This window comes from Vulpes lagopus, chromosome 4 (assembly GCF_018345385.1).
Source record: "Vulpes lagopus strain Blue_001 chromosome 4, ASM1834538v1, whole genome shotgun sequence".
Classification (NCBI taxonomy): domain Eukaryota; kingdom Metazoa; phylum Chordata; class Mammalia; order Carnivora; family Canidae; genus Vulpes; species Vulpes lagopus.
This window is the reverse complement of record NC_054827.1, coordinates 42,079,675-42,104,320: the sequence shown is the minus strand read 5'-3', so window position 1 is coordinate 42,104,320 and position 24,646 is coordinate 42,079,675. Positions and strand designations below refer to the sequence as shown.

The 24,646-nt window shown below is 47.0% G+C and overlaps 1 protein-coding gene and 1 pseudogene across 2 annotated transcripts in view; one reads left to right on the top strand and one right to left on the bottom strand.

The window, feature by feature from the left end:
- The window catches only part of DPP6 (dipeptidyl peptidase like 6), an 826,517-nt gene that overhangs the window by 138,361 nt on the left and 663,510 nt on the right, over window positions 1-24,646 (top strand). The window contains exon 1 of one of the 2 annotated variants that reach the window (XM_041753451.1): window positions 872-1,159. The exons of the other annotated variant lie outside the window; for it this stretch is intronic. Within the exon in view, the coding sequence (XP_041609385.1) occupies window positions 908-1,159 (252 nt within the window). The 5' untranslated portion in view covers window positions 872-907. Of the gene's footprint in view, window positions 1-871; window positions 1,160-24,646 lie in introns of those variants that run through there. 2 annotated transcript variants of the gene reach the window in all.
- On the bottom strand, window positions 10,114-10,652 carry LOC121489415 (annotated as a pseudogene).

Here is a 24,646-nt window from a genome sequence, read left to right as displayed (position 1 = left end):
TTGCCGGCAGCCCCCCGAGGCCTCCCCGGGCCCGCCTCGCGACCTTCCCTTCCCCTGCGGTCTGAGCCCGGGGAAGGAAAATGAATGTTTCCGGAGACGAGCTTGGTTTGGGACGCGAGGGGGCTCGTCAGAGAGCGGTGTCCGGGCCGTCGCCTTCCAGCGCCGCGGCTCGCTGCCCCCCAGCACCCCCGGCCCGAGGGCTCGGGCGCTGCTGTCGCAAGTTAGGCAGGAGGCGCCGGGGGGAGAGCCCGAGGGGCCTCGGAGGCGGCGGGACTGCAGCCGCGCGGGGCCCGGCGGGGGGACGCGGCGCGCAGCCCCGCGCCGGGGATGGGCGCCCCGCGGCTCGGCCCCTCCGCCAGTGCCCCCGAGCCCGCGGCGCGCTCTTCCCGCGCAGCCGGGGCTCCCGCCGGCGCCATTACCGGCCGCGCCGAGGGGCCGGGGGGGGGGGGGGAGGAGCCGCGCGAGGGGCCGGGGGGGGGGGGAGCGCTGAGATCCGCGCTGGCTCCTCGCCGGTCTCTAGGTGGTGCCAATTCCGGGCCTAGGCACTTCCCTCCCTTTATGTTCTTCGGGGGGGGGGGGGCTTCCTCCAGCGCCCTTGACGAGGCGCGCCGTGGCCGTGGCCGTGGCCGTGGCGAGGAGTGGAAAGAGCGCACAGGCGCGAGCGCGCGCCCCGGCCCCGGCCCCGGCCCCGCCGAGCCGCCGGGAGGGGCGGGGGAGCCGAGCCAGGCGGGCGCCCGGCGGCGACTCGAGAGTGGCGCGCGGAGGAGCGGCCGCCGCCGGCTCCTCTTCTGGCTTCCGCGGCTGCTTCCGTCGCCCGCGGGGGTGGGGGGTGGGGGGCGGCGCCGCGAGGGCAGGCGAGGCGCAGGACGCCCCCGGGCAGCCGGCGAGGGCGCGGGCGCGGGCACCGATGGCTTCGCTGTACCAGAGGTTCTCGGGCAAGATCAACACCTCGCGCTCCTTCCCGGCGCCCCCGGAGGCCAGCCACCTCCTGGGCGCCCAGGGGCCGGAGGACGACGGCGCGGGGCCCAAGCCCCTCGGAGCCCCCGCGCCCGCGGCGGCGCCCCCCCGGGAGCGCGGCGGCGGCGGCGGCGGCGGCGGCGGAGCGGGGGGCCGGCCCCGGTTCCAGTACCAGGCGCGGAGCGACGGTGACGACGAGGACGTAAGAGCATCTTGGTGGGTGGGGGGCGGCGCGGGGCGCGGGGCGCGGGGCGCGGGGCGCGGGGCGAGCGCTGGGGCGACGCGGCCGCCCCGCGTCCCCGGGGGTCGGGGTCGCCCTCCTGCCTGCCCTCCCCTCCCCTCCCCTCCCCTCCTCCGCCTCCCGGCAGCGCCGCAGATCCGCTCCTCCGCGCCGATCTCGGCCACCGCCGTCCCGGAGCGGGGCTTGGTCTGCGCCGGCGGCGGCCGGGAGTTGGTGCTGGAGAGAGCAGCGTCTTTGGGGCTGCGCTGCTGGGATGTGGGATGGCGGGGGGTGGGGCGGGGGTGTCGCTGGGCGTGCGGATGCCTGTGGTTACGGTACGGGGTTCTGCATCCTACGGCGAGAATCCAATGTATCTGTGCTTACAACTTGATTTCCCTCGCTCTCTTCTTCCTTCCTTCCTTCCTTCCTTCCTTCCTTCCTTCCTCCTTCCTTCCTTCCTTCCCTCCTTCCCTCCTTCCCACCTTCCTACCTTCCTACCTTCCCTCCCTCCCCCCCCCCCTTTCTATTTTCCTGCTTTAAGACTGGGGAAGATAAAGTCCCATGCTTCCCACCTGTCACTAGAATCTATGCATTGTGCCCTCCTCAACCTCCCCCACTCTGTCCCTTTGCTCCCATGGCCTCTACTTCTTACCTCTCCAGGACACTTTTCCCTCCAGTGCTGATAGTTTGGGTGGTGATTTTGGCACCAGGGACAAAACACTAGCGTCCGAGGCCCAGTGTCCTATTCCAGGCCCCAGCACAATTTTTACTGATGAGAATCAGGCCCTGCCTGTCTCCCACACCCAGCCTTGGACTAGCAGCTCTACCTTAGACCTGCCTTAGGAGAAAACTTCTTAGAGAGCATGTTTCTTACTCTTCTTCAGGCTAGAAGCTTGGGTTTCAAAGGTTGGATTTGCATATCACCTTAGTAACTGATGACTCAGACTGGACACTAGTGGGCAGCTTAGCTAGTTGAGTCCAGCCACCTCTGTTGATCCCTTCCAGCTATTCCCAGGGTCAGGGAGGACCACAGAGACAGACAGTTGCCTGCTGAGCTGTTCTCTTTCCCAGGAAAAGAGAAAAATCCCAGACCAGCTCTTTTGGACTGGCAGGCAGAGGTGGCATGGCTGCTCTAGCCTCAAGAGATGTGCAGGGCGTGTTGGGTTATAGAACCCATTGCAGGTACCTATGAGGAATTTCCCACCTGGGGGCACCTGGATCCTCACACAAGCTCCTCTCAGATAGCCTACCCTGACATGCCCAGGGCAGTACATGCCCCTGCACTGAGCAGGCAGTTGTGGTCATTCAAACATGCCTTGCCTCAGGTCACACTACTTCACCATTTGGTTTTTCTTTAATAGTGCAAGGTTAGGGGGGAAGTGTTGACAACCTTCACAGGGACAATTCAGAAAAAAGCCACTGAGGTTTTGTTGTTACTGGACTTTTTTTTTTTTCTTTTTAATGAATGGAGAATGCCAAGACTGACATGGATGATAAAAGTTTGTAAGGAGTGCAGTTTGTTTGTATACACACACACACACACACACACACACTCACTCACTCACTCACTCCCCCCACCGCCTGTATCAGATCTTGCATGAAATTTTCTTATTTTCTTTTGGATCGTTTCCAGACTCCCTTGGTTACACAGATAGCGAGCGGAGAGATGTCCCTCACTTCAGTGGGTCAGGTCTTAAGGGAAATGTGTGGATTCTTCAGACATCTGGTTCAAGGAACTGGAAGTCTTTGAAGGAGGGGTTTTATTGGGGCTGGTGAGAAATTCTAGAGGATTAAACTATTAAGAGTCTTGGGGAAGACAATTGAACTGCAATGCAGACAGAAATTATGCACTTTTTGCCTTAAGTCTGACTTAAAACTGTCGATTTGTGTTATGCGCTGGAGAACATTGCAGTTTCCATATCATAGGCTCTAGGTGTCGCTAGGAGAAAGAAAAGGCAGTGGTTTCTGAATTTTGTTTCTGATGATCTCCGCCCATTTCTCTCTTTCTTCCATCTTAGTTTGGAGCATATAGTTCCAGCTCCTTCTTCTTGATTTGATATATGCCTAGAACTGTTTCTCAGATAAGCAAAAGGGTTGAACTGAGGAACACATCTGTTGATGTGGCTCTGAACAGTGCATCTGCCTTCAATTCAGAAAGCCCTGACATCAGTGTTTTTTCCTGGAAAATTCAGAAGAGAGAGAAAGAGAGAGAGAGAGAGAGTGTTTGTGTTTGTGTGTGTGTGATATGTAGGCATGAGTATAAACATAGTGTCCATGCATATAGTGTGTCCTTATGAAATACATATAAATATACATGTATTTAAAATGTCTGATGACATCAGTGACAGAGCTAAATGTGGCATCAACTTCTTGAGAACTTTTGTGCGCTTTTCTCAGAAATAGCTATTCAAAACCGGAAAAGTTATGTCTAAAAATTTACAAAAGATAGATGTACGTCTTAAATCACTTTTCCTTCAGGAGCAACAGCTGCATTTTGTTTAAGAGATACCAGTTTAAAAAGATACTAGATGTAAATAAAAACTGCTTTTCTGATACCAGCTCTTGTCAAGATTAAAGAATTTAGAGCAATCATTTTGCTACTCAAATATAAACCAGAAGACGTGCAACTACTTAGGGACGCATTACGTATTATTCTTTGTATGTTGGCTGCGACCTTTTAAAACAACAGATTTCAGCAGTTGGGGAGCATCTCATGGCTTGGGCGGGAGCTGTCCGAGGTACTGAAGCAGTCTCTGCAGCAAAGCCCCCGTCTTTTCGGAGCGCTCCGTCGATTGGGTGGGAGCTGTCCGACGTGCTGAAACATTCTCTGCAGCAGCCCCCCTCTGAGCATCCCAACCCTGGGGGGCTGGTGGCTTTACTCCCCTTCTAAGGCTTATCAGTCATCAAAAGCTGTTGTATGATACAGAAACAGCTTTTCTACCTTGATCACTGAGACGGCGATAAACAGCATGCCTTTCAAATCCAATGGGTTTTGGGCCTCTTGTCCATCCATCCAACAAGCGGGAAATAAAATGTAGCCCTGACCTCTGTATGTGTGTATGCACACATGCCTGAATATGACGGAAAGGAAGTATTCCCACCAAAATAAAATGTATGGTAGTCACAAGATCTAGCAGAGATAAATCAAATGATAATATTTTATGGTTGGTAATTAACTAGTATTGCATTGCCCATCTGCACAAACTACACGTGTAAGGGACTCCCCCTTCCCCCCTTCCCAGAACCACAGAAAAGCCTGATTTGGCTGGGTCAGTTCTAAGACGTGGAGTTTAGCTCTGAAATAGAAATAAAGCCAGAATACTTTTTCTATAGGAGTTTCCTCATCAATCTTAAATTTATTTAAATATAAAGTCAATTACTTGGGCAACCCTCCTGAGGAATCAATAGCTATTTTGATTTAATATTCATTTTGTAGGTTTTAAAATAAGTTGATTCTTAAAGGAAATGTTGCTAGAAGTGACTTTTAATGGAATTTGGTAATTTCTAATAGGAAGTAGCTGTAACTGATTTTAAAATACTGGACTTTGTATCTCCCATGCTTGAGTGGTTCTGTTTTATTTTTTAAAAGACTTCAGAGGCCTTGGGCAGTAGTCTTGTTGAGGTTACATTAGCGTGTTCCTGTATTCCTCATTTTTGGTGACACATGATTTCCTAACAATACAAATGCGATGACAACAGGATTTTAAAACAGCAAATTGGCTGAAGCAGGCACTGAGCAATGAGCCCCTGCTTATGATGTCTGTCAGCCTGACAGGGCCAATTTCATCATCCCATATCTTCAGCATGATGGTGGTTCTTCAACCAGCCCATCTTTCTCTTCACCTTGATTTTTCATTGGTATGATGTCAGTGTCCTATGAGTTTCTTCTCGGCATTTGTCAGCTTTAGTATTTTAAGAATCTTGGCTCCACATATATTTTTATTTACCCTAATTACTTTCTCCTGCTCCAATTTTAATTTTTTAAATATTTAATTTCACATTATTTTCCTCATATCTGAGAAAAAGGCTAAAACTTTCAACTACTTACTTAATCCCATTATTCTCATGACTGATTTGACAATGCTTAGTATTCTCACCTACAGAACAGTTATGTGGATATTGCAGGGTCATTTGGAGCTTTAATTTGAGGAGACTGGTAGATTCCCATCTCACTCTTCATAATGATAGTGCTACAAAGTGGGTGCTATTACATGCTGAGCACTGAAATCCATTCAGTTTCAGTGAATATATTGTTGCAGTACTAATGTTATCTCTTAATCTTTATTTCTCCACCAGTTCTTTCTTCTTCTGTGCCTACAGACAGAAATGAAGACCATCTTCACTGATCTGTACTGCCAATGCTGGCAAATGTCTTGTTTTTCTTTTTTCTTTTACATTCCAACTTCTCAATCAGGTAGTTGGCAATGGATTCCGCTTACGTGTCATTGACAATCCTCTTTCCCTTGTCTAGCTTGGTGGCAGACTTAGGTTCTTACTCTTCTCACTGTGGACACTGCACACAAAATGTCACCAGAATTCTCTAAGCAACTTGATATAATGTCCTGTGTGATGTCTCTTTGGTCTTTGTTGTTACATCTTCTACTCTTGGTGACCACCACCCTACACTTCCAACTTTTGCATCACATGTCTTTCATGGTGCTGCTTGAATTCATGCCCTGTCTCTTTCTTTCTGAAGTTGGTCTTTGAGTTCTTTGGTACATCATTTCCTCCTACTCTTAATGTGGGAGGGTGGGAAAACGTACACTCCCAAGATTTTGGTTTCCACTATTCTATTCTTTTCCTTTCTTACTATCTAAAGATAAATTAGATCTCAGATCAATTAGAATGAAGGTAAAGAGAGCCATGTATGTTTTACAGCCTCTGTTTTAGAAGATGCCTAAGTAGCTTTTTTTTCCTCTAATACACATCCACTAGCATTTCTTTTCAAAATATTTTGCTTTTCTGTTTTACAGAATTGTAGAATTGAAAAGACGTTGGTGAGCACCATCTTGATCTCTCTTCCAAGCTTTTGTTCCACATGTCAAGCAACTAGATACTAGATTGTTTTTCTGATGGTGACAAGATTGATCCTGGAATATATCCCTAGAATTCCCCCTCTTTATGTCTGATTATTCTAGATACATTTCCTTCTAATCTTTTTATTTGTAGTGATAGTATCACCATAACTTCCATCTCTCAGCATGGCATACAATGTATGTAATTTATATACAAATGGCATTTTTCAATATTTTTATTTCTTTTCTGTTACATTAAGTATTTCACTAGATAAGCTTTGAGATCCCCTTATGAGTTTAATGACATATAAATCAATATCCTAGCACCCTGCTGGATACAGTACTTGTTCTGAAAAGTTTAGTTCTTGCACTTTGAAACAAATTTTAAATGCATAGGAATTGTTTACCATGTAAGACAGTCTCTCTGTAAATGTTTTGGTAAAGTGAATAATAGCTGAAGTTTTAAAAATATAATCCTATATCTATAAAGAATTTGCTAAAATTATAATACATCTGTAGCAAGGCTATATAAAATTTTGCTTACTGTCTCAGCACAGAGAATGTAGTCATAAGTAGGAAATTGTCTAGATTGAAGGAAGTAAAACTAGTGACATAAGCAGAGTCAGTGCTAGCTGAACGATGGGTGAAGCCAAATATAGCATCAAAAATACCTTGCCTCTGCATTACACCTTGTATTTTTTTAAGGCACTGCTATATATACCTCATTCTGTCTTCATACCTACCTTAGCTAGGGAGGAAAACCCTAACTAACAAAGAGCTCATCTGTTGGCTTGAAAAATTAATAAGGATAAACCTAATCACTCTTCAGTTGGATGAGTCAGTTGTCAACTGTGAATGATACCAAACAAATATCAGAGTGTTAACAAGCCTTTGGTCTCTAGAGCCAGTCAAAAAAATATGTGTTTGCTTAAAGCCCAAGTTGTTTGTGGAAAGTGAACATATGTTTTCTCAGTGGATTTGAGTTTTGTGTAGCAGTAAGACATTCTGAACTGGGCACGGAAGCCTACTTCATATGGCATGCTTTGTGTGTCTGTCTGTGTGTATGTGTGTGCTGTCGACACACACTTTTAAATAATTTACTTGTATATGTTACCTGTAGATTTAAGGAGGTCTGAAGCGTTAGAATAACATAATATTAATTTATATTTTTGACAATGGAATCAACTCACTTTCCTATATGAGATTAATATTCTAATGTCACTGTGTAGACAGGATTTTCTCTAGATGTTGGCTTTGGACATTTTTTCTTCATAAAATAGAGCTTTTCAATTCTGTACATAAAGCTTTTTCTTCTGTAGCGTCAGAATGATTAATGAGTTTAATTTTTGCAAGCAACTGGCAGGAGTTGCTGAGTAAGATGTACATGCTGATTGTATATAACCCCGTTCCTTTTAATTACTCTGACGATAACAATGCATTTATCAACTGCATGCAGAATCCTTCTCTGCAATATACAATATTGATCCCTTTCATAGAGCATTGCCTATAAAAATAATATGTACGGTAATCCTTTCAAAATTAAATTCTGCTTAATAAATTTAGTGTTAAGGGCACTGAGTGCCTATGTGCCATATTATGATTTGCTTTCATTTTAAGCATGTGGGATTGATTTTATGTACATGTTGAGAGAGAGAGAGAGAGAGAGAGGGAACCACTCAGCCTTTTTGGTTAATGACTTTTGGGACATTTATCTTTAGAGTGATCTAGCATTGTGAAATTATCTGAAATAGAACATTTTAAAATTTGATAATCTCTAATTTTACAAATGAGAAGACTACAAGTAATTATGTGAATAATATTTGGCAAGTCACTTGTGTTCTCTGGACCTCAGAGAAACCCAGCCTTCCATTCTCTCCTGTGTTTTTAGTATACTCTGCGGTATCATAATTGAGTGGAGGAATTAACTTAATTATATCACTGAGTTTAAAAAGTATGACCAAGATGAAATCTAACAGTCTAAATTAATTTGGTTCCAAATGGATGTGCTAATTGCCAAAGGGAAAAACAAACCATTTTGCCACAGTAGTATAAGATTTTGCCCTGACTTTGTTTCCCCAATGGTTTTATTTTTTTCCTCCATGTCTTTCTTGCTGTTTGCCCAGGAGCACAGGACATGTTCAGTTTTGCCCCATGAGTGAGAAAGATATATAGATACAGATGTAACTTTACAAGAAGACTAGAAGAGAGGAAGGCCTGTATGTCCAGATGGTAGAATTCCAGGTGGTGAAAACCCAGCTTCCCAGTCCGAGCATCGTGGGTGGCAGGGGCACAAGCAGTAGGCTCTGGGGACAGATGCTGCACATGAGCACAAGGCAGTGATCAGAACCCCATAGAGAGGCTGGGAGGAGGGCATCTCCTGTGACTACAGATCCAACATTCTTGGGGCCTAAAACAGGGATTAGTTTGAAAAATGACAAACTGCCTTACACTTATCCTGCATTTGTAGATAAACAACTTGAAGGCATTAACATCATCCCAGCAATTTGCCTGATAGTGAAACACACTCTCACACACACTTTTTTTTTTTTTTTTTAAATTCTGAAGGAACTTAAGGATTTTCTAGGTCATCACAGTTCATTGTGAAAGTCACTGTGTAAACTTCCTATAGTGCTCGGGTTTCATTTGATATCAGCTTGTACCTTAGATAATTTGGGGTCAGTCTTACCGTGCTTATATAAAAATAAAAAAGTGAAATGGGGGACATGGGCATGTTCCCCAATATGGAGTTGAGAAGACCAATCAATTTTTTCTACTCCTGTTATTTACTGTTTGGGAAGATTTATTTTAAAGACAGAACTATTGGAATTCATACAGCAGCGTTCATGGAACAATGGGATAGTTGTTGTGTGGCCCTTAATATGTTTATATAATTGTATACTTGATTATCATACTTGATACATTGTACATTGATGTATCTAAGGGGGCATCAGCCAGCAGGAGAGGGGGCAGGAACGGAATAAGTGAGCAGTGCATGGGAAGAACCACAAATAAGGAGATGGGGTACAGCCGAAATTAAAGGTAGGAAAATACCAACATCCAGTTCCCCTAATCATTTTCCCCAGTACACTCAATTTTTTAAACTTTATTCAGATCTTTCATATGCCTTGTGCAAAATCCCATTAAAAAATAAAAACAAATAAATATGGGACACCTGGGTGGCTCAGTGGTTGAGCATTTGCCTTTGGCTCAGGGCATGATACCGGAGTCCTGGGATTGAGCCCCACGTTGGGCTTCCTGCATGGAGCCTGCTGCTCCCTCTGCCAATGTCTCTGCCTCTCTCTCTGTGTGTCTCTCATGGATAAATAAATGAAATCTTTTAAAAAATATGAGAAACCGGGATCCCTGGGTGGCGCAGCGGTTTGGTGCCTGCCTTTGGCCCAGAGCGCGATCCTGGAGACCCGGGATCGAATCCGACGTCGGGCTCCTGGTGCATGGAGCCTGCTTCTCCCTCTGCCTATGTCTCTGCCTCTCTCTCTCTGTGTGACTATCATAAATAAAGAAAAATTTAAAAAATATATTTATAAAAAATATGAGAAACCTCTATAAAAGTCATGAGAGGTGAAGTTATCTCATCTCTTTGTGACACTTTTTTAGAGTTACAGGTGTTCACAGCCCCACAAGGGAGCCCACCCCAGGGTGAACAGCTCCAATTACTAGAGATACATTTTTCCATTTTTTAATGTGAGAAATCATCTGATTTATATAAAAAACAAAATTTAAAATGATACAAAATACCAATTTCAAAACAAAAAAGTGAGTGTATTTAACCATATTCAGCTTGTAACAGAGCAAATGGGTAGGAGGAATAACTGATATGCTGTAGCAGGTTTCTATATGAAGTGATAGCAGAAAAAAAATGGTAAAGGAAGGCAGAGGAACCCTATCTTTTAGGAATTAGAATCAAGAGGCTCCGTAGCTATCTGGCATTGGTTCAACATGTTTAGAGAAATGTACATGATGGGAATCCAGGGATCTTCTACATCCTTCATTTAAGGTCCCGGTCAACTGTGGCCACAATGTAACACTTGTGTTGAGTCACTCTATGTACTAAGCATTTTGTGTATGCATAGGCATTGTTCAAATTTTGGATCTTTGGCAGTCCTTAGAGCCAGTCAATACTTTTGCCCCAGTTTCAGTCACTGTGCAGTTATATAAGGGCTTGGCATATAGACAGTTTGTCATTGACTGTACTAAATAAGGTTTGGCTTCAATGGAAAAGTTGATAAAGTTGGATCAACCAGATTGTAGTAAGGTGGGCCAGGCTGTGTCTTATGTTGGAAGATTAAACAGGAAGGATATTGGGGGATTTCTCTTTCCTAGATTGCACTGGCACCTTTCTTTTCTTTCTTTTTATGTTTTAATCTATCCTTCTCTTTAAGCACCTGATCCCAGAGACTAAGCATGAGCTTCATAGTTGCAGACTTTCTTGCTTTCTTTTACTTCCCTGTGTTCATGCCACACTCTTGTTTCTTTTGGAAATGCATTTCCTGACCTGTGCTTCCCTGTAGCCTCTGCTCACTGATACTCATCTCCATAGCTCCTGAGGAAAGACAGAGCTGCCTTCACATTTCTGCAGTAGACAAAGCCATGAGGTCCCCTTCCTTCCTTCTCATTTTGTTCTTGCCTCAAGGATGGCTTCCCTCTCCACCCACCATTACAGGTCTTCTCAGGAATCTTCCTGAGGGAGATTGCTGTAATTTCCTAGGACGCTTGGGCTACATTATAGAGTACCTAGCTACTTTCCCAGATGAGCTCTTAGGTCTTCCTTCTCATGCACAACCTATTTTTTTCCCATTTGCAAGTGTCTGCTCTCTATTGCCAAGCATGAGGGAAGTGTTCTTCAGGTGATCTGCTGAATCTCAAGTGAGTGCACCTGTTTGGAGCTCTATACTTGGGTTCCCTCCTACTCCAGCGCACACTGACAACAATGACAACCCAGAAGGAGTAAAGCTCAAGTACAGCTTACATGAGGATGAGGGGTTTGGTGGAAGCATAGATGGGAGACGCCACTGGCAGGAAAGTGGAGGAGTGGAGCAGAGAAGTCACGTTGGTTTAGGTTTTCTCAAACTGGCACTCAAGCTAAGTGTTGGAAGAGGGCTGGCTTCTCACGTAGGTAGGCGTAGGGGTCGCCAATGCAGCTCTGCAGATACTTCCAGGTCCTGTGGACAGCCCTGTGGGGATTGTGCTCCTCTGCCCCTTTAGAGTACAGTGTGCCTGTGCTTTACTTTAGCTAATGAAACGGGAGTGGCAGTGCATGTAGCACTTGTAAGTGGAAGCTTTAAGAGCCAGCACGGGAGTTGTTGTACACTCCTCTTCCTTTTGCCATGGAAACAAACAATATTTCAGATAGCAGCTGTTCAATGGGAAAGATACAAACTTTGGTTTGTAAATCACTGAGATGATGTTACTACAGCATAACCTCACTGGAGCTGATGAGTACAGAGGAATGAATGTTAATGTGGATGAGTTGCCCTTCATTGTGTCTGGGCTTCATCATCAGCTTGGGCCTGGCTAATGCTTGCTAAACTTGCATAGATAGTTTCACTCTGCCTTCTTGTATCTCACAGCTACTTAGTTCTCAACGATCTTCAGCTAGAGATTTCTTTGGGGGAATCAGATGTTGGAGGGCATGAGTCTACCTCTCCTGTCACTTACTTTATTTTGGGGGCAAGGGGACCAGTTACCTGAAACACAGTTGCACTGGCTCATGGTGCATAGGGGCCGGGGGTGCAGGGAGGGTAGGAGGAGGGGTGGATAGGTAGGTCCCTAGATAGCCAGGGCAGAAGCCAATGTTGGCCTGTAGGCTGTTGCTAAGGGTGAGCCTCTGAGCCAAGGCTGTGGGCCTTTGATGGGAAACCCTTCAAGTCAGAGAAGTCAGGGCTCATATGGGGAGACTTGGAAGGTTCCCGGTGTAGAAAGCAGCCTCAGCCCTGAGTCTATCCTTGATGTATGCTGTGCTCTTCCTTCTTAGTGGATTCAGGGTGAGGTTAATTGCACTGTGGAAACTAAAGAGTGTCTTCATCCGAAAAATAGGAAATGTCAGCAAAAACATCTAGCTCGTACTCTTTCTCCCCAATTAGCATCCTGCCTATGACCAGTTAATCTCCGGTTTGTATGTGGAAACATGCCATGGATTTCTCGTCCTTTTTTTCTAGATTTTTAGTTCCTCTCAAATTCATCCCCCAAATGACTGGTTATCTCTTAAAGGCAGAGGGGGACATCATGAGAGACAGGGGTGCTGTTACCATGGAAACGGGAGCAGGCTGTGATGAGCAGGGGCATCTGGCTTCCTCGTTGGGCTGCTGGCCTCACTGAATACTCAATCACTGCTGCACTTCCTCTTGGCTGTCCTGTGGCTCTGACGGGATCATATCAATCAGCAGGGCTTTTGTTTCCACAGGTACAAGGAGAGCACCTGAACAGAATCCCGATGTCCCTGCCCCTGCCTCCCCATGATCTTTCTCACTGCGCTGCTTCTGCTCCAACAGGTCTTTATTTTGCCATAGCTGAGAAGAAAGCAGTCTTGCTCTTAAAGCCTTTTATTGCTCTTGGGGTTGATCATAGTGTCTCTGAAGCACGAGAGCAGTCATTTCTGGCCTTCAGTGTCTACCATTTCCTTTTACACCATTTTACTTACTTTAATGGACTCCTGGGAAAGGTTTTCCCATCATCATCCGAGATCTGCTTCCTATTTCCCATCCAGCTCATGGCCGGCCAGCCAAGTCCATTACTGTCCCCTGCCCACATGAGGGCCGCCTGGCCCCTGCTGTGCTGGGAAGCATGCAAGGGCTCTTCACGTCTCTGGGAGTAAAACCAAGGATTCCTACATAGAAAAGGTCCCACGATGATGTGCCTCCCCCTTCTCACCCTGTGGGCCTCCATGCTGGCCCCTCCATCTGCTGGAATGTTCTCCCCAGGTGTCCTTCAAGGCTTTGCTGCAGTGTTACTTTCTCAGTGACATCTACATTGCCCAATCTATTTAAGATTGTAGTTCACCCTTCTCATCACTCCTGATAGTCCCAACTCACCTTCCAGCGTGTTGTATGAGTAATTTTCTTTTTAGGCCTGTTTTATTATTGTCCCTCCTCGCCACCCCCATAGGAATACTGGCTGAACTAGTATAAGGATCTTTGGCTGATTTGTTCTCTGATGCATCCAGGCACCTGGCACAGGGCCTGGTAGGTACATCCATGGTTCTCCGTGAATATTTGTCGAACAATGAGTGAGTGAATAGCATCCTACCTGAAAAGTCTCTCTTTGCTTCTGTCTGAATAATCAAGTTCCTTTAACTTTAGTTCTCAAAATTTCTTTTGAAATTGAAAGATTCTAGAATCAGTGCCCTGAACATTGTATGCGGCTGCTTACAACTGTCTGAAAATAAATCCTCTCCTTTTTGGGATTTCATGTATTGTTTGATTCTGAACATGTTCTTCCTGATGGTCCAACATAAGTCTATGTTGAGAAGATAAAACAGTTTTTAGCGAAACAGTAGGATTTACTTTGGGAGGACCTGCTTAAAATGTCAATAGTTAGCATTTGTAATATTTTTTCTGAAATTTTTAAAAAGTATGAGTTAAATATAAATTTTCTATGTGTGACTATTTTTGCTGAGTATTTTTTTTTGTGTTGTTATCAGCAAAAGTAGTAGCAAAGACAGTCCCATTAGGGAAGATGTGGATCATTAAGAAGAGAGTTCTATAAATATAAGAATGTGGTAAGTTGTTTTTGATTAGAAATCTGTATTATCTAATTATCAATTTAAATGAAAGAAAAAGACCACAGCAACTTTTTCCATGGTACTGTGACCATCTCTCTACCTAGCAGGTAGAGAGTCAAATCAGAGTATTTTTGAACTGTGTGTCATTAGAGCAACACTTAAGTTCCCTGACCAAAATGCTCTGTTGCTCTAGAAAAACTGTTTCTGCATTCTGTAATCTGGTGGAAACTGCCTCGGACTTTAGCTACCTATAATGCCCATTTCTATAATACAGTAGGAGTTACCTGCCATTTAGGAGAGGGCTAAGACAGGAGACCACAACCCCTGTGTAATCCCGACTCAGGTCTGTTCTGCCCAGTGCCCCGGCCAGTGGCCCGGTGGCACGCCCCTCCTGTGGCTCACTCAAGGCTTCACTGACACCCTCTGAGTCAAGTCTCTGTAAATATATTGTGCAAAATGAAGATTTACAACTTTCATTTCTCTTTCCAGGCAGGGTTGGAATGCAGATATGCATTGTGAGCGCTCTTGTATCCACACCAAACTGGGCTGAGCTGTTTAACAACACTGAGGAAGGCATACCAGCTGTCCCCTTGGCATATAGTCTGTGTTGTGGGCACACTTTGAAGGGGTGATTAGAAACCTGCAGGAAGGCTACATCCTTCACCCAAAGGCATGCTAATAAGCATGTAGAGTTCTAGAGTTGTTGGATGACACCAAAGTGCGTGCAATTAGATAAAGATAATGCAACAGATAATAAAGAGATGCATGGCCAGCTCTGATCACTGCATTGAATTAGTCAAAGTGCCTCAGAACGCTTACGGCCAGAGACTCACAAAAGCCCATTTTCTGCTATCGTTACTTAGGGAATAGGAATATGAATTAATGCACCAAAGTTTCAAAGTTCAGCCTCCAGCTCAAGTGCAGGGAGAGAGAAGGGTCTGTGGTGAACATGAAAAGCCACTGCACATCCCCCCACCCGGCTCTCCACACCTGAGAAGACTCAGTGAGCCTTGGATGCCCACAGAGCTGCCATTCACCAGAGAAGCAGCCCAGGCAGGGGTTCCACTCAGCAGGTCCACCTTCCCTCCCTTTGCGTGTCTGAGGAGTCAGAGATGACTCGTGATTTTAGGGGCACGGGGATGATCCCGGTACCTCCACACTCAGCCTCTCATGTGGGAGCACAGTAACCTGCTTATTGTTGGAGACACGCAGATTGCCCAGGACAAGGAATGAGGTCACTGGGTCTTTGGCAGGAGTCAAGAGAGGGAAACCTCCCAGATAAGACATCAGAGCTCAGCTTGGCAAACAGAAGCAGGGTACAGGCGAGCATGGGGAGCAGATGGAGTTCAGCCAGGAAGATCAAGTGTCTCCCTTGAGTGCTGTGTCAGCTGGTGAATGCCCACCTTGACTAGCTCATAGAAGCCAGACCCCAGGCTTTAGTTTGGAGACATCATTTTCCAATTGTGCCTTCCCTGAGTCCTAGGGTTTCTAATGAGAGCCACAGGGGTGTGGTGGGGGATGGGGGAGGAACAGGAGACAGAGCCAGTGGAACTTGGCTCCTTCCTTAAAGCAACTGCACCTTTAAAATATGTACTTGTTTATATAAGTTCACATGAAAAAGTATGTTGGTATGACATGAGCTCTTCTCAAGTCACAGCCCAGTTATTCCGTAGATGCAGATACCAGTGTGGCTGCGTAAGAGCTGATGGAACCATTTACAAAAGCTTCACATGTAGAATTCAGTCAAGGACACACCTCACAATCATCACTGCCTGTAGGAGCTGCGTTTTCTTGTTAGGTGGCCGGTGGGTGCCCCCCACTTTCAGTGTCTTCATGGTAGGCAAGGTAGCATGGTGGGCAGGTGCACCTTCCTGGACTCAGACTGCTGGAGCTTCAGTAGTGACTTTATCCACCATTTACTCATCGTTTAACCCCCATAAGTCACTTGCCTGCTTTTGGACTTCAGTTTATTTATAAGACTAGGCAAAGTAGTTATCATATCTTCCTCACCAATTTGTTGTAAAGTTTGAGTTAATACATGAGAAACACTTGGAATATCACCTGGCATGCCATGAATAATTGCAATGGTATGAGGTCCTTATTGCAAGATGCCATTGTTCTGGAAAGGAAGGGCAGGCAGCTGGCATACCTTTAGGGCAAACAGAGGGAAGCAAGAGGTATGGAGAAGGAGGGAACATGGAACCATCCCTCCCCCCTCCCCTGTGATCATATATGCACTGAATATTAGCCATAATTTTGTGTACTTGACACTTACCTGTAATCCTGAAAGGTGGGTTAATTGAGTGATCTGGTTATGACAGTTGAACTGATGGGCTAGTGGTGCCAGAGTTAATCACCATTTCCCTCTGTGCTCCTTCACCCCTACGTGGCATGCCTGGAGGAAACATGAGTGTGAAACAAGACATCCTAAGTCAGGCCCCCCACCCAAGAAGGTGGTTGATGAGGGAGTGCAGTCTGATGCCTAGATTAACTCCAAGGGCTGTCATCTCAACACAGAACACAGACTCCTTACCGGGATTGCTCGTGGATCTCCTCTAGGTCCAGGCACTGCCTTAAAATTAAGGTAGGAAAGAGTTGTTGAGAAAATTACTTCTCTTGGAGGCCCTTTTATGATCAAGAACTTGAAATATACATGGTGAGTGCTCAGTACAGTGGTCAGAACAAGTCCAAGTAGAAGTCATGCAAGAATCACTGCTGAGACAGCTGGGAGGCCAAGGGAGAATGTAAACAGGTAGTTCAGCCTGAGAATTCCTAACAGGAATCCCTGGCAGGCATGGCCTCGGGAGCCAGAGTGGAAAAGTGTAGGAAACAGAATGGAAATGACCAGCTATGGATTTGACTACAGCGATCTTAAAGACAACAAACATTCTGTGAACAAAGGTCTTAAACCATTCCTCAGAGCGTTTCTCAAAAGCTTCAGCATAAATGCCTCACTTTTAATGACCTAACTCTCTATTAGCAATTATGTCGACAATGTAATGAAGTGGATGTTTTCATTTAAGACATTCCGAAGTCCCTTCAGGCTCCCAAAACCAGGCAGTTGGCCACCGAGTGTATCAGCTGTCTCCTCACTTGCTGTGATTTTGAAGCTCAAGTGGCACACTCTTCTCTCCCCAAAATGAAACAAACAGAGTCAGCATTTTACTCAGAGAGTCTTTGGAGAGTTTTCTACAAACTCAGAGATCTTTGGGATCAAAATACCCTGGAATTGGCTCATGGAGTCAGTGAAAGCCCTGGAAAGGTATCTTGTACCGTAAAATGCTTGATGGTCAACCCTACTACATCAAACAGTGGAGTGTCGGCATGTGTGCATGAGCAACTGAGTCTGCCACCCACTCACTGTTCAGGAACCGATGAACCTAGAGTGTTCCGGGAAGACCTGGTGGCGTGTCTGGTACCCGTTTCACTGTCTGGGTCAGTGTTACTCAAGGTTAGTTGCCTTCCAAACACTGGCATTCACAAAGAAGGGCCTTCTCAAGGAGGCATGCATCAAAATGCTTCAAGAACAGATAGACATCTAGGGAAAAACTGATGAAAAATCTCTGGTTGACCCAGCTCACTTAAAGGCAAGATGCAAACTTCAGTGACGCCAGGCTGGAAAGAGAAGGGAAAAATCTGTGTCCATCTTTGGAAAAGGAGTTCTGACAGCCTTGCTTTTAGGGATGAGGGTAGCCCATATTTCCTTTAATGACACAATTCTAGCTCGACATTGAAAAGTCTGAGCACATCTGATTGTTCTGAATCATCAGCTCTTGGCATGTTTCCTAGTCTTCATTGCTCCAGGACTGGCCTCTTCTCACATTCATGGAGCTCAAACAAAATCTGGTGACTGATAGAATATAAAGTTTCACTTAAAAATACAGTTATGAATAATCTAATTTAATCTAATTCTTTTAACGTCAGTAATATGTATATATATTTAACTGTCAGCTTTACAGCCCCTTTGAAATGAGATTGGGCCTTTGCTCACACAGACCTCAAGGGAAACCACACATGGAGATCTTCCACCTGTCCTTTAAAAATTTCTGCTTGTGCAAACAAACGTTCATGGCTAAAAAGTTTGGGAAACACTGAATTCTTAAAGCCCACCTTATTTGCTTTAAATATAAGAATTCCACACTGAATGTTAGCACCTAAAGTAGATGTGTTTATGGCAGGATTTCTCACTTGATTGCATCAGTCTGAGGCAGCGGCTGTATTTGGGAGGTGGAATATGTGTCAGGAGGAGGGGCTGTCCTTCTCTGGCTCCCGTGAACTCCTCTGGTGACTTGACATCACACCCAGGTTAAGAAGTCAGCCTATCTCTGACAGTACTAATTTTCTGTAGCTGCTGTGACAAAACACTACAAACTGGGTGTCTCAGACCCCCCGTAGACACACACCACCTCACAGTCCTGGAGGTCCCAAATCTGAAATCAAGGTGTCAGCAGGCCTGGGCTCCCTCTGGAACCTCCAGGGGGGACCCACTCTTGCCTCTCCCCTCTGCTGGACAGCTACTGTGCTGGAAGCTTTTAAGGGAGAGAGCCTCTATTTTTGTCCCCTCTTCCTGAAAGCCACCCTAATCCCTTAATCTGTTTGATGTCACTATGACAGGCTTCTAGGACACCTTTTGTGCATGGTTTTTGAAGCATTTACTGCACCTCAAACAAAATTGTCTGTTTTTAATTTCTTTTCCACTGGAATCTGAGCTTCTGAAAGACAAGGCTTGGGGCATGGGCCTTCGGGGGCCAGAGGAGGGTAGGAGAAATACGTGTCCTGATCACTCCTAGCACCTCCAGGATCTAACCCTGTGCCTCTGTGAGGCTGTGACTCAGAATTGGTCTTGTCTGCCTCTGCGTGCCATTCTATTTATTCATTATTTCCCCTAACAAGCAGTCCAGGATGGAAATGAGGACATAAATGATGCATTCCCAAGGCCAAACATGAAGAAGGAGAAAACTCAGGAACAGCCTCCTCAAAGGGCACCCCCAAAGTCGCTGGCATTTCTACATTATTCATTGTCTCCTTCCCAGACACCTCATTTCATGCTGTGACCAATTTAAAAGAAATGAGGTTATTTTTAAGATGTGTCCTTTCAAAAAGCAACAGCCAGATCTCCCTCGGGGTTTCCAGTTTCTTCCCAGGCAGTGGATAAAATCCGTGTTTGGGGACAATAAATAAAAGGGAAGAGTTTATCTGGGAAAGAAAGAAATGTAAAATGTCACGAGACATTAAAAGCAGCACTGCCTTGCCACACTTCTTGTCCGGTCTGTCAAATGAGTAAGTGTACACCTCGGGGAATGTTTCCTGCCACAGGTTTGCTTTCCCAAGATGCTTTCCCAAGATTTCAGCTGTCGGCTGGGACTCAAGATCCATGTTTGTGGCCTGGCTTGTGGCATGGCACCCCTCGGGGCAGCTGCTCCATCCGAAGCCTCATTCCATGGGCCCTGCACCTCAGCCACCTGAACTCCTGGCTTTTTCTCCAGCATCTCGTGCTCTGTCTGGCCTCCACACCTTGGTGTGCATGGTTGTTTCCTGTCCCTGTTCCTTTCCACGGCTGGAAAACTCCTAGTCACCCTTCCTTGCTGATGGATGACAATCACCCTTCCCTGCTGATGGATGGCCAGCACAGGTGCCGAGTTCCCTGCAGGGTGAGTTTTGGAGATTGGGGATAGGATAGCTCAGCGGTTCCATCCTCTTTGCTCCATGCAGTAGGAATTGTACACGAAGTGTCCTCACCAAAGTAATTTCTGCATACATCTGGTCTTGTCACTGGGTCAGAGACCTTCAGTTGCAAGGGCCTGTCATATTCCCTTTGGAACCCCTTGTGTTTGAAATAGAGCACGCATACGTGTTTGGAATGTGGGCAGAACGTTGTGACCTGGTGGAAGATACACGTTTCTTTAATAATTTATAAAATGTCAGCACCTCTCTGCTATGTGAAATAGAAAATCATCAGAACTAGTAGAGCTGTAGGTAAAGGTGACTTCCAGATCACTAGTCCAGTCCAGACACTGGCAGACTTGTCTGGAAGAGCCAGATCATGAACGGTTTCAGCTTTGCGGGTGACAGTCTGTCACATGCACCGCACCCTGTGGGGGTGGCACAAGGGCAGCTGTGGACAATGAACAGGTGTGGCTGTGTTCCAGCAATGCTTCATTCATGAGGTCAACGGGCAGGGTTAGCACGTGGGAAGCAGTTTGCAGACTCCCAAGTCAGAAGAGGCAGAGAGCGTCAGCATAGACATGGTGTCACTTGTCTGCAGACCCAAGATGAGCTAAATCAGCCATATAGTAGGAAAATAAACCCAAGGGCTTGGAGCCATCTCCGGATCACACCCAGTGGCCCAGACAGTAAAGAATCTCGCAGCGGATGCGTCCTGACCAGAGGTGGAGCCGCCTCGGAGGCTGGTGGCCAGGGCAGCTGCAGAGAGCACCCGTCCAGGCCCTGGACAAGGTTGGTTTGAAAGGCTGCCAGAGGATAGGGCAAGCGGCAGTCGCGTCAGACAGCCCAGGGGAGGCTCCAGGACTGGGAGATGGAGCCACAGGGTCGACGAGACAAGGGAAGAATCCGAGAGCACGTGCAAAGGGGAGTTGCAGAAGGGAGAGCCCACGAGCTGCTCTAACCTGGCGAAGGGGCTCAGCCCAGGGCTGGACGCAGTGAGGAAACGTGATGTGAGAGGCGGGGCGGAGCAACTGGCACGAATACCATCAGCTGGACGCCCGAGTTCCATTTTGGGGAAATCAGATTTTTGTTTCATGTCTGCCACGAACATAAGGCATCGCCTTTAAAGGGATGGGGGAACATTTGTCATTTAGGGAGTGTTTTTACGAGGACATATTGATACGGCGCTAAGAAGGCACTTTGCAAACCTCTTTAAGTTAATGCACCCCAAATGCCCTCATCTGGCTTCAGTAAAATGCTCCAGGAAGACAAATAATCCAAAGCTTCACTGTGGGCTTCCAGCTCTAGGGGCCATTCCCCCAGGTTGACAGCCACGTGCCTTTTCCTCCCTCTGCACTGTGAAATTCCACTAACCTCCCAAACGTTGGACTGTGCTCTTCTTCCTTCACGAAATGGCTCTGCCTTTGTGAGTCTGTGAGCTTCCTTTGCATTCATTGTGAAGGGAATTTGAGATACTGACATGCCCCAGGGACTTGGTTTCTTAAGGATTGGCCTTGCCTTCCTCCATTCTGCACATTAGCACCTGCAGCACAAGCTCCTGTGACTTGGCTTGGCGCCAGCCCAGGTGAAACCCGTCAACGCTCAAGGGCACCCCTCTTGGATTGGGTCACTGCGGAGCTGATAGCACTGTTTGGGGGGGGGGGCTCTGAGACTGGCGCTGCCACCGTCCCAGGCGAGGCACAGGATGGCCATCCTGTGGTATCTGTGCATGGCCGCCTCCGCTGCCCACTCCCTCCACGCCAGCTCCCCAGGTGGATGAGCCAGGTGGAAGGTGTGCAGCTCCCTGAATGCACCCGTTTCTTCCTGCCTGTGGACTTTTACTCTTCTTCCCCTCATGACCATTGCTCTAGTGGTGGCTCACCCTCTTCCAGTTGTGAGTGATGGACACCTGCCAAAGCTACTTACACAAAACAGCCTGAAACACAAGCCACTAGCACCACTGCGACGAAGGCAGTTTATGTGTTTTTTGGAACCGAAGTCATCACTTCTGCTATCTCTGGAACCAGGTGTTCCCAGAACAGAGAAATAAGCCCCCCACCCCTCTGTTGGGCCCTCTGAGGCTGGGCGGTGCACACGTACCTAGGCAGTTACACCCTCTCCAGGCCGATATTTGTGAGTGAGGTAGCATTGGCGGCATGACAGGAAAGGGCACAGTGTTAGGACCAGGCCAGCGGGGACATAGGTAGCCTACCTGTCAGCACTTGGCCCCAGAAGTCCTCAGAGGCACATCAGACAGGGCGGAGCCTGAACAGAATCATGTTCTGCTCCGGGTGGCAGGAGCCCGGGGGCTGGAGATTCTTCTGACCCGCTTGCATGAGGGCTTCTGAGTGGGCACCAGATCTCAGCCTCATACACAGGCAGCGATCATGTACCCCACCTGCCCTGGGCATCCCCAGAACATCCATATTTTAAATGTTGGAAACTTCCATCTTCTTCCAAGGCGCATCTTACTATTTCTGTGATCCCTGGGATAAATATCAACAGTAACCAGGTTCCAACTTGCTTAGGATCATGCAACAGTGCAAGGAGATGGACTCGTCCCTGCAGAGTAGAGCCCTCTGCTGGTCTGCTCGGAACTGGGGCACACAGAACAAATGGAAGGAGATGCTGGGCCCTACAACCCACCAGCTTTCAGATGGAAACAACCACCATGAAAGGCGGGGCAGGAGAGCTCATGAGAAAAGGGTCCTCAGGTAGGGCCTGGGAGGCTGTGGAGTTTGGCTCTGTCAGGTGGGAGTGGCAGCAGAGAAAATGAGCAGCATGTGCCAGATGGGACACAGCAGACACTATGCAGGAGAGATTTTACTTATGCATATAATAGACTTTGACCAGCTATCGCCTGGGGCCCAATGCAGAGCAGATGTCATGGGACACAGAAGTGCTCAAGAGTCTCAGTCTGGTGGGAGAGACAGACAAGTGTGCTGGGTATGTCGTAGGAAGAGTCTACAGCGGCACCATCCAAGAGAACCTTCTGTGCTGTTGGAAATACTGTATGTCTGTGCTGTCCATTCTAGCAATAGCTGCATGTGGCTGTCGGGCACTTGGAATAGGCCATGGAATTTTATTTTATATTATTTTATTTATTTATAAGTGCATTTTCTTTTTTTAAAGATTTTATTTATTCATGACGGGGGCGGGGGCAGAGACACAGGCAGAGGGAGAAGCAGGCTCCATGCAGAGAGCCTGACATGGGACTCGATCCTGGGACTCCAGGATCACACCCCGGGCTGAAGGCGGCACTAAACCGCTGAGCCACCGGGGCTGCCCAAGGGCCACAGAATTTTAAACTGTAGTTAATCTCTATACATTTAAATTTAAGTGGCCACAGGTGGCTGGTGGCTACCATGTTGGGCATCACAGGCAACAGGATCAGGATGAGAAGTTTGTATTCAAGTAATAGGAAGATACATTGATTAGTCATGTGTTTGAAAACCCCTATATTAATCTCTTTATGAGAGCAGGGGTTCAGCATGTGGCACTCCATGAATAAAACAGTCTTTGCCTTCAAATTTAACACATCACCTTGTCTTATTATTAACTGGTGGAGTATGCAGAGGGCCCTACAGGAGCAAGAAGAGAGACACTTAATTCTGTCTCAAGGGAGCGTTTCCTGGGAGATACGAGTGCCTATGATGACTCTTGACGGATTAATAGCAGAAAACTATGGGAAGGAGAAAGATATTTCAGGCTGAGGTAATGGCCCCTTCAAAGGGACAGGGGTGGAAGGGAGCTCAGTGCACTCAGGTGCTTGGGTGGCCCGAGGAATGGTGTCTGTGGGGCAAGTGGGCAGAGATGAGTCTCAGTGACAGGTGGCACTTGGCATCATGGCCCAAGATGATCTTTTCTAGGTGTTGGAAAGTCCTGGCAATTTGAAGCAGATGTGTGTCCATGTCTTCTTTAGGTTTTTTAAAAAAATCATTTCAAGTTCATCCTGGAGGCCAGATGCATAATGTTGGGAGAGGAACTTGGGGCTGGGTAGGCCAACACTCTTGTCAAGATGGCAGCAGGTGCCTCCTAACGGAAGTGAGGGACAGAAGGGCAACCGGGTGGGATCACACAAACTCCAAATGGCGTTTCCTCTGGTTGTGACATGGTGTTGACTTCTGCTGCTCTATTTCCAGGGTTTTATAAATGGCTGTGGTGACCCTGGGAAGAAAGGGGGAAGCCAGAGAAGTATTTAAGAGGCTGAGGAAGAGTGACAGAATTTGATGATAGATTAGATGAGAAATCTCTAATGGTTGTTTGGTTGGTCAGTGTTGTGGACTGAATTGTGCCAAATTTATGTGGTGAAGTCACCCTAACCCCCAATGTGATGACATTTGGAGATGGGCCATTGGGAGGTAGTAGGGGTAGATGTGGCCTTGGGTGTGGGGCCCTCATGAGGAGATTAGTGTCCTTGTAAGAAGAGACCCCAGAGAGCTTGCTCAGTCTCATTCCCTCTCTCTCAGCCATGTGAGGACAGCTTGAGAAGGAGGCCATCTGCAAGCCAGGAAGAGGGTCTTCACCAGAACCCAACCAAGCTGGTACCCTGCTCTTGCACTTCTAGCTTCCAGATCTGTGCGAGAACAAATTTAAGCCAACCGATCATTGTATTTTGTCACAGGAGGTTGAGTGGTCTAATAGGTTTGGGAAAAGGAGACCCCAGGCTGCCCTCAGGGGTGTTGACCTGTGTGCTGAATACAGTGGCCAGTGGGAGGAACCAGCTGGGAGAGACAAGAGAAGCCTGATGTGATGGACCTGGGATGGAGTTTAGGCTTTGGCCTTATTACTCTGTTGGTGATATTTGAGCTATGGGAAGTGAGATCCCCTAGGAGAAACGGGTAGTACAGTGGGAGAAGCTGGCTGTGGACAGACTCAGGATGTTAGAGCGTGTTTGTGTGTATCCCGCAGATCAGAAGCCCAGGCAGGAGGACGCTGCTGTCACGGACTCCAAGGGGAAAACCGCTTTTTTAAAATAAGAAGGTGGCTCTGCACAGGCAAGTGCTATGAAAGCAGAAATGAACCCAGTGCATTTGCATTTGACAGTGGTTG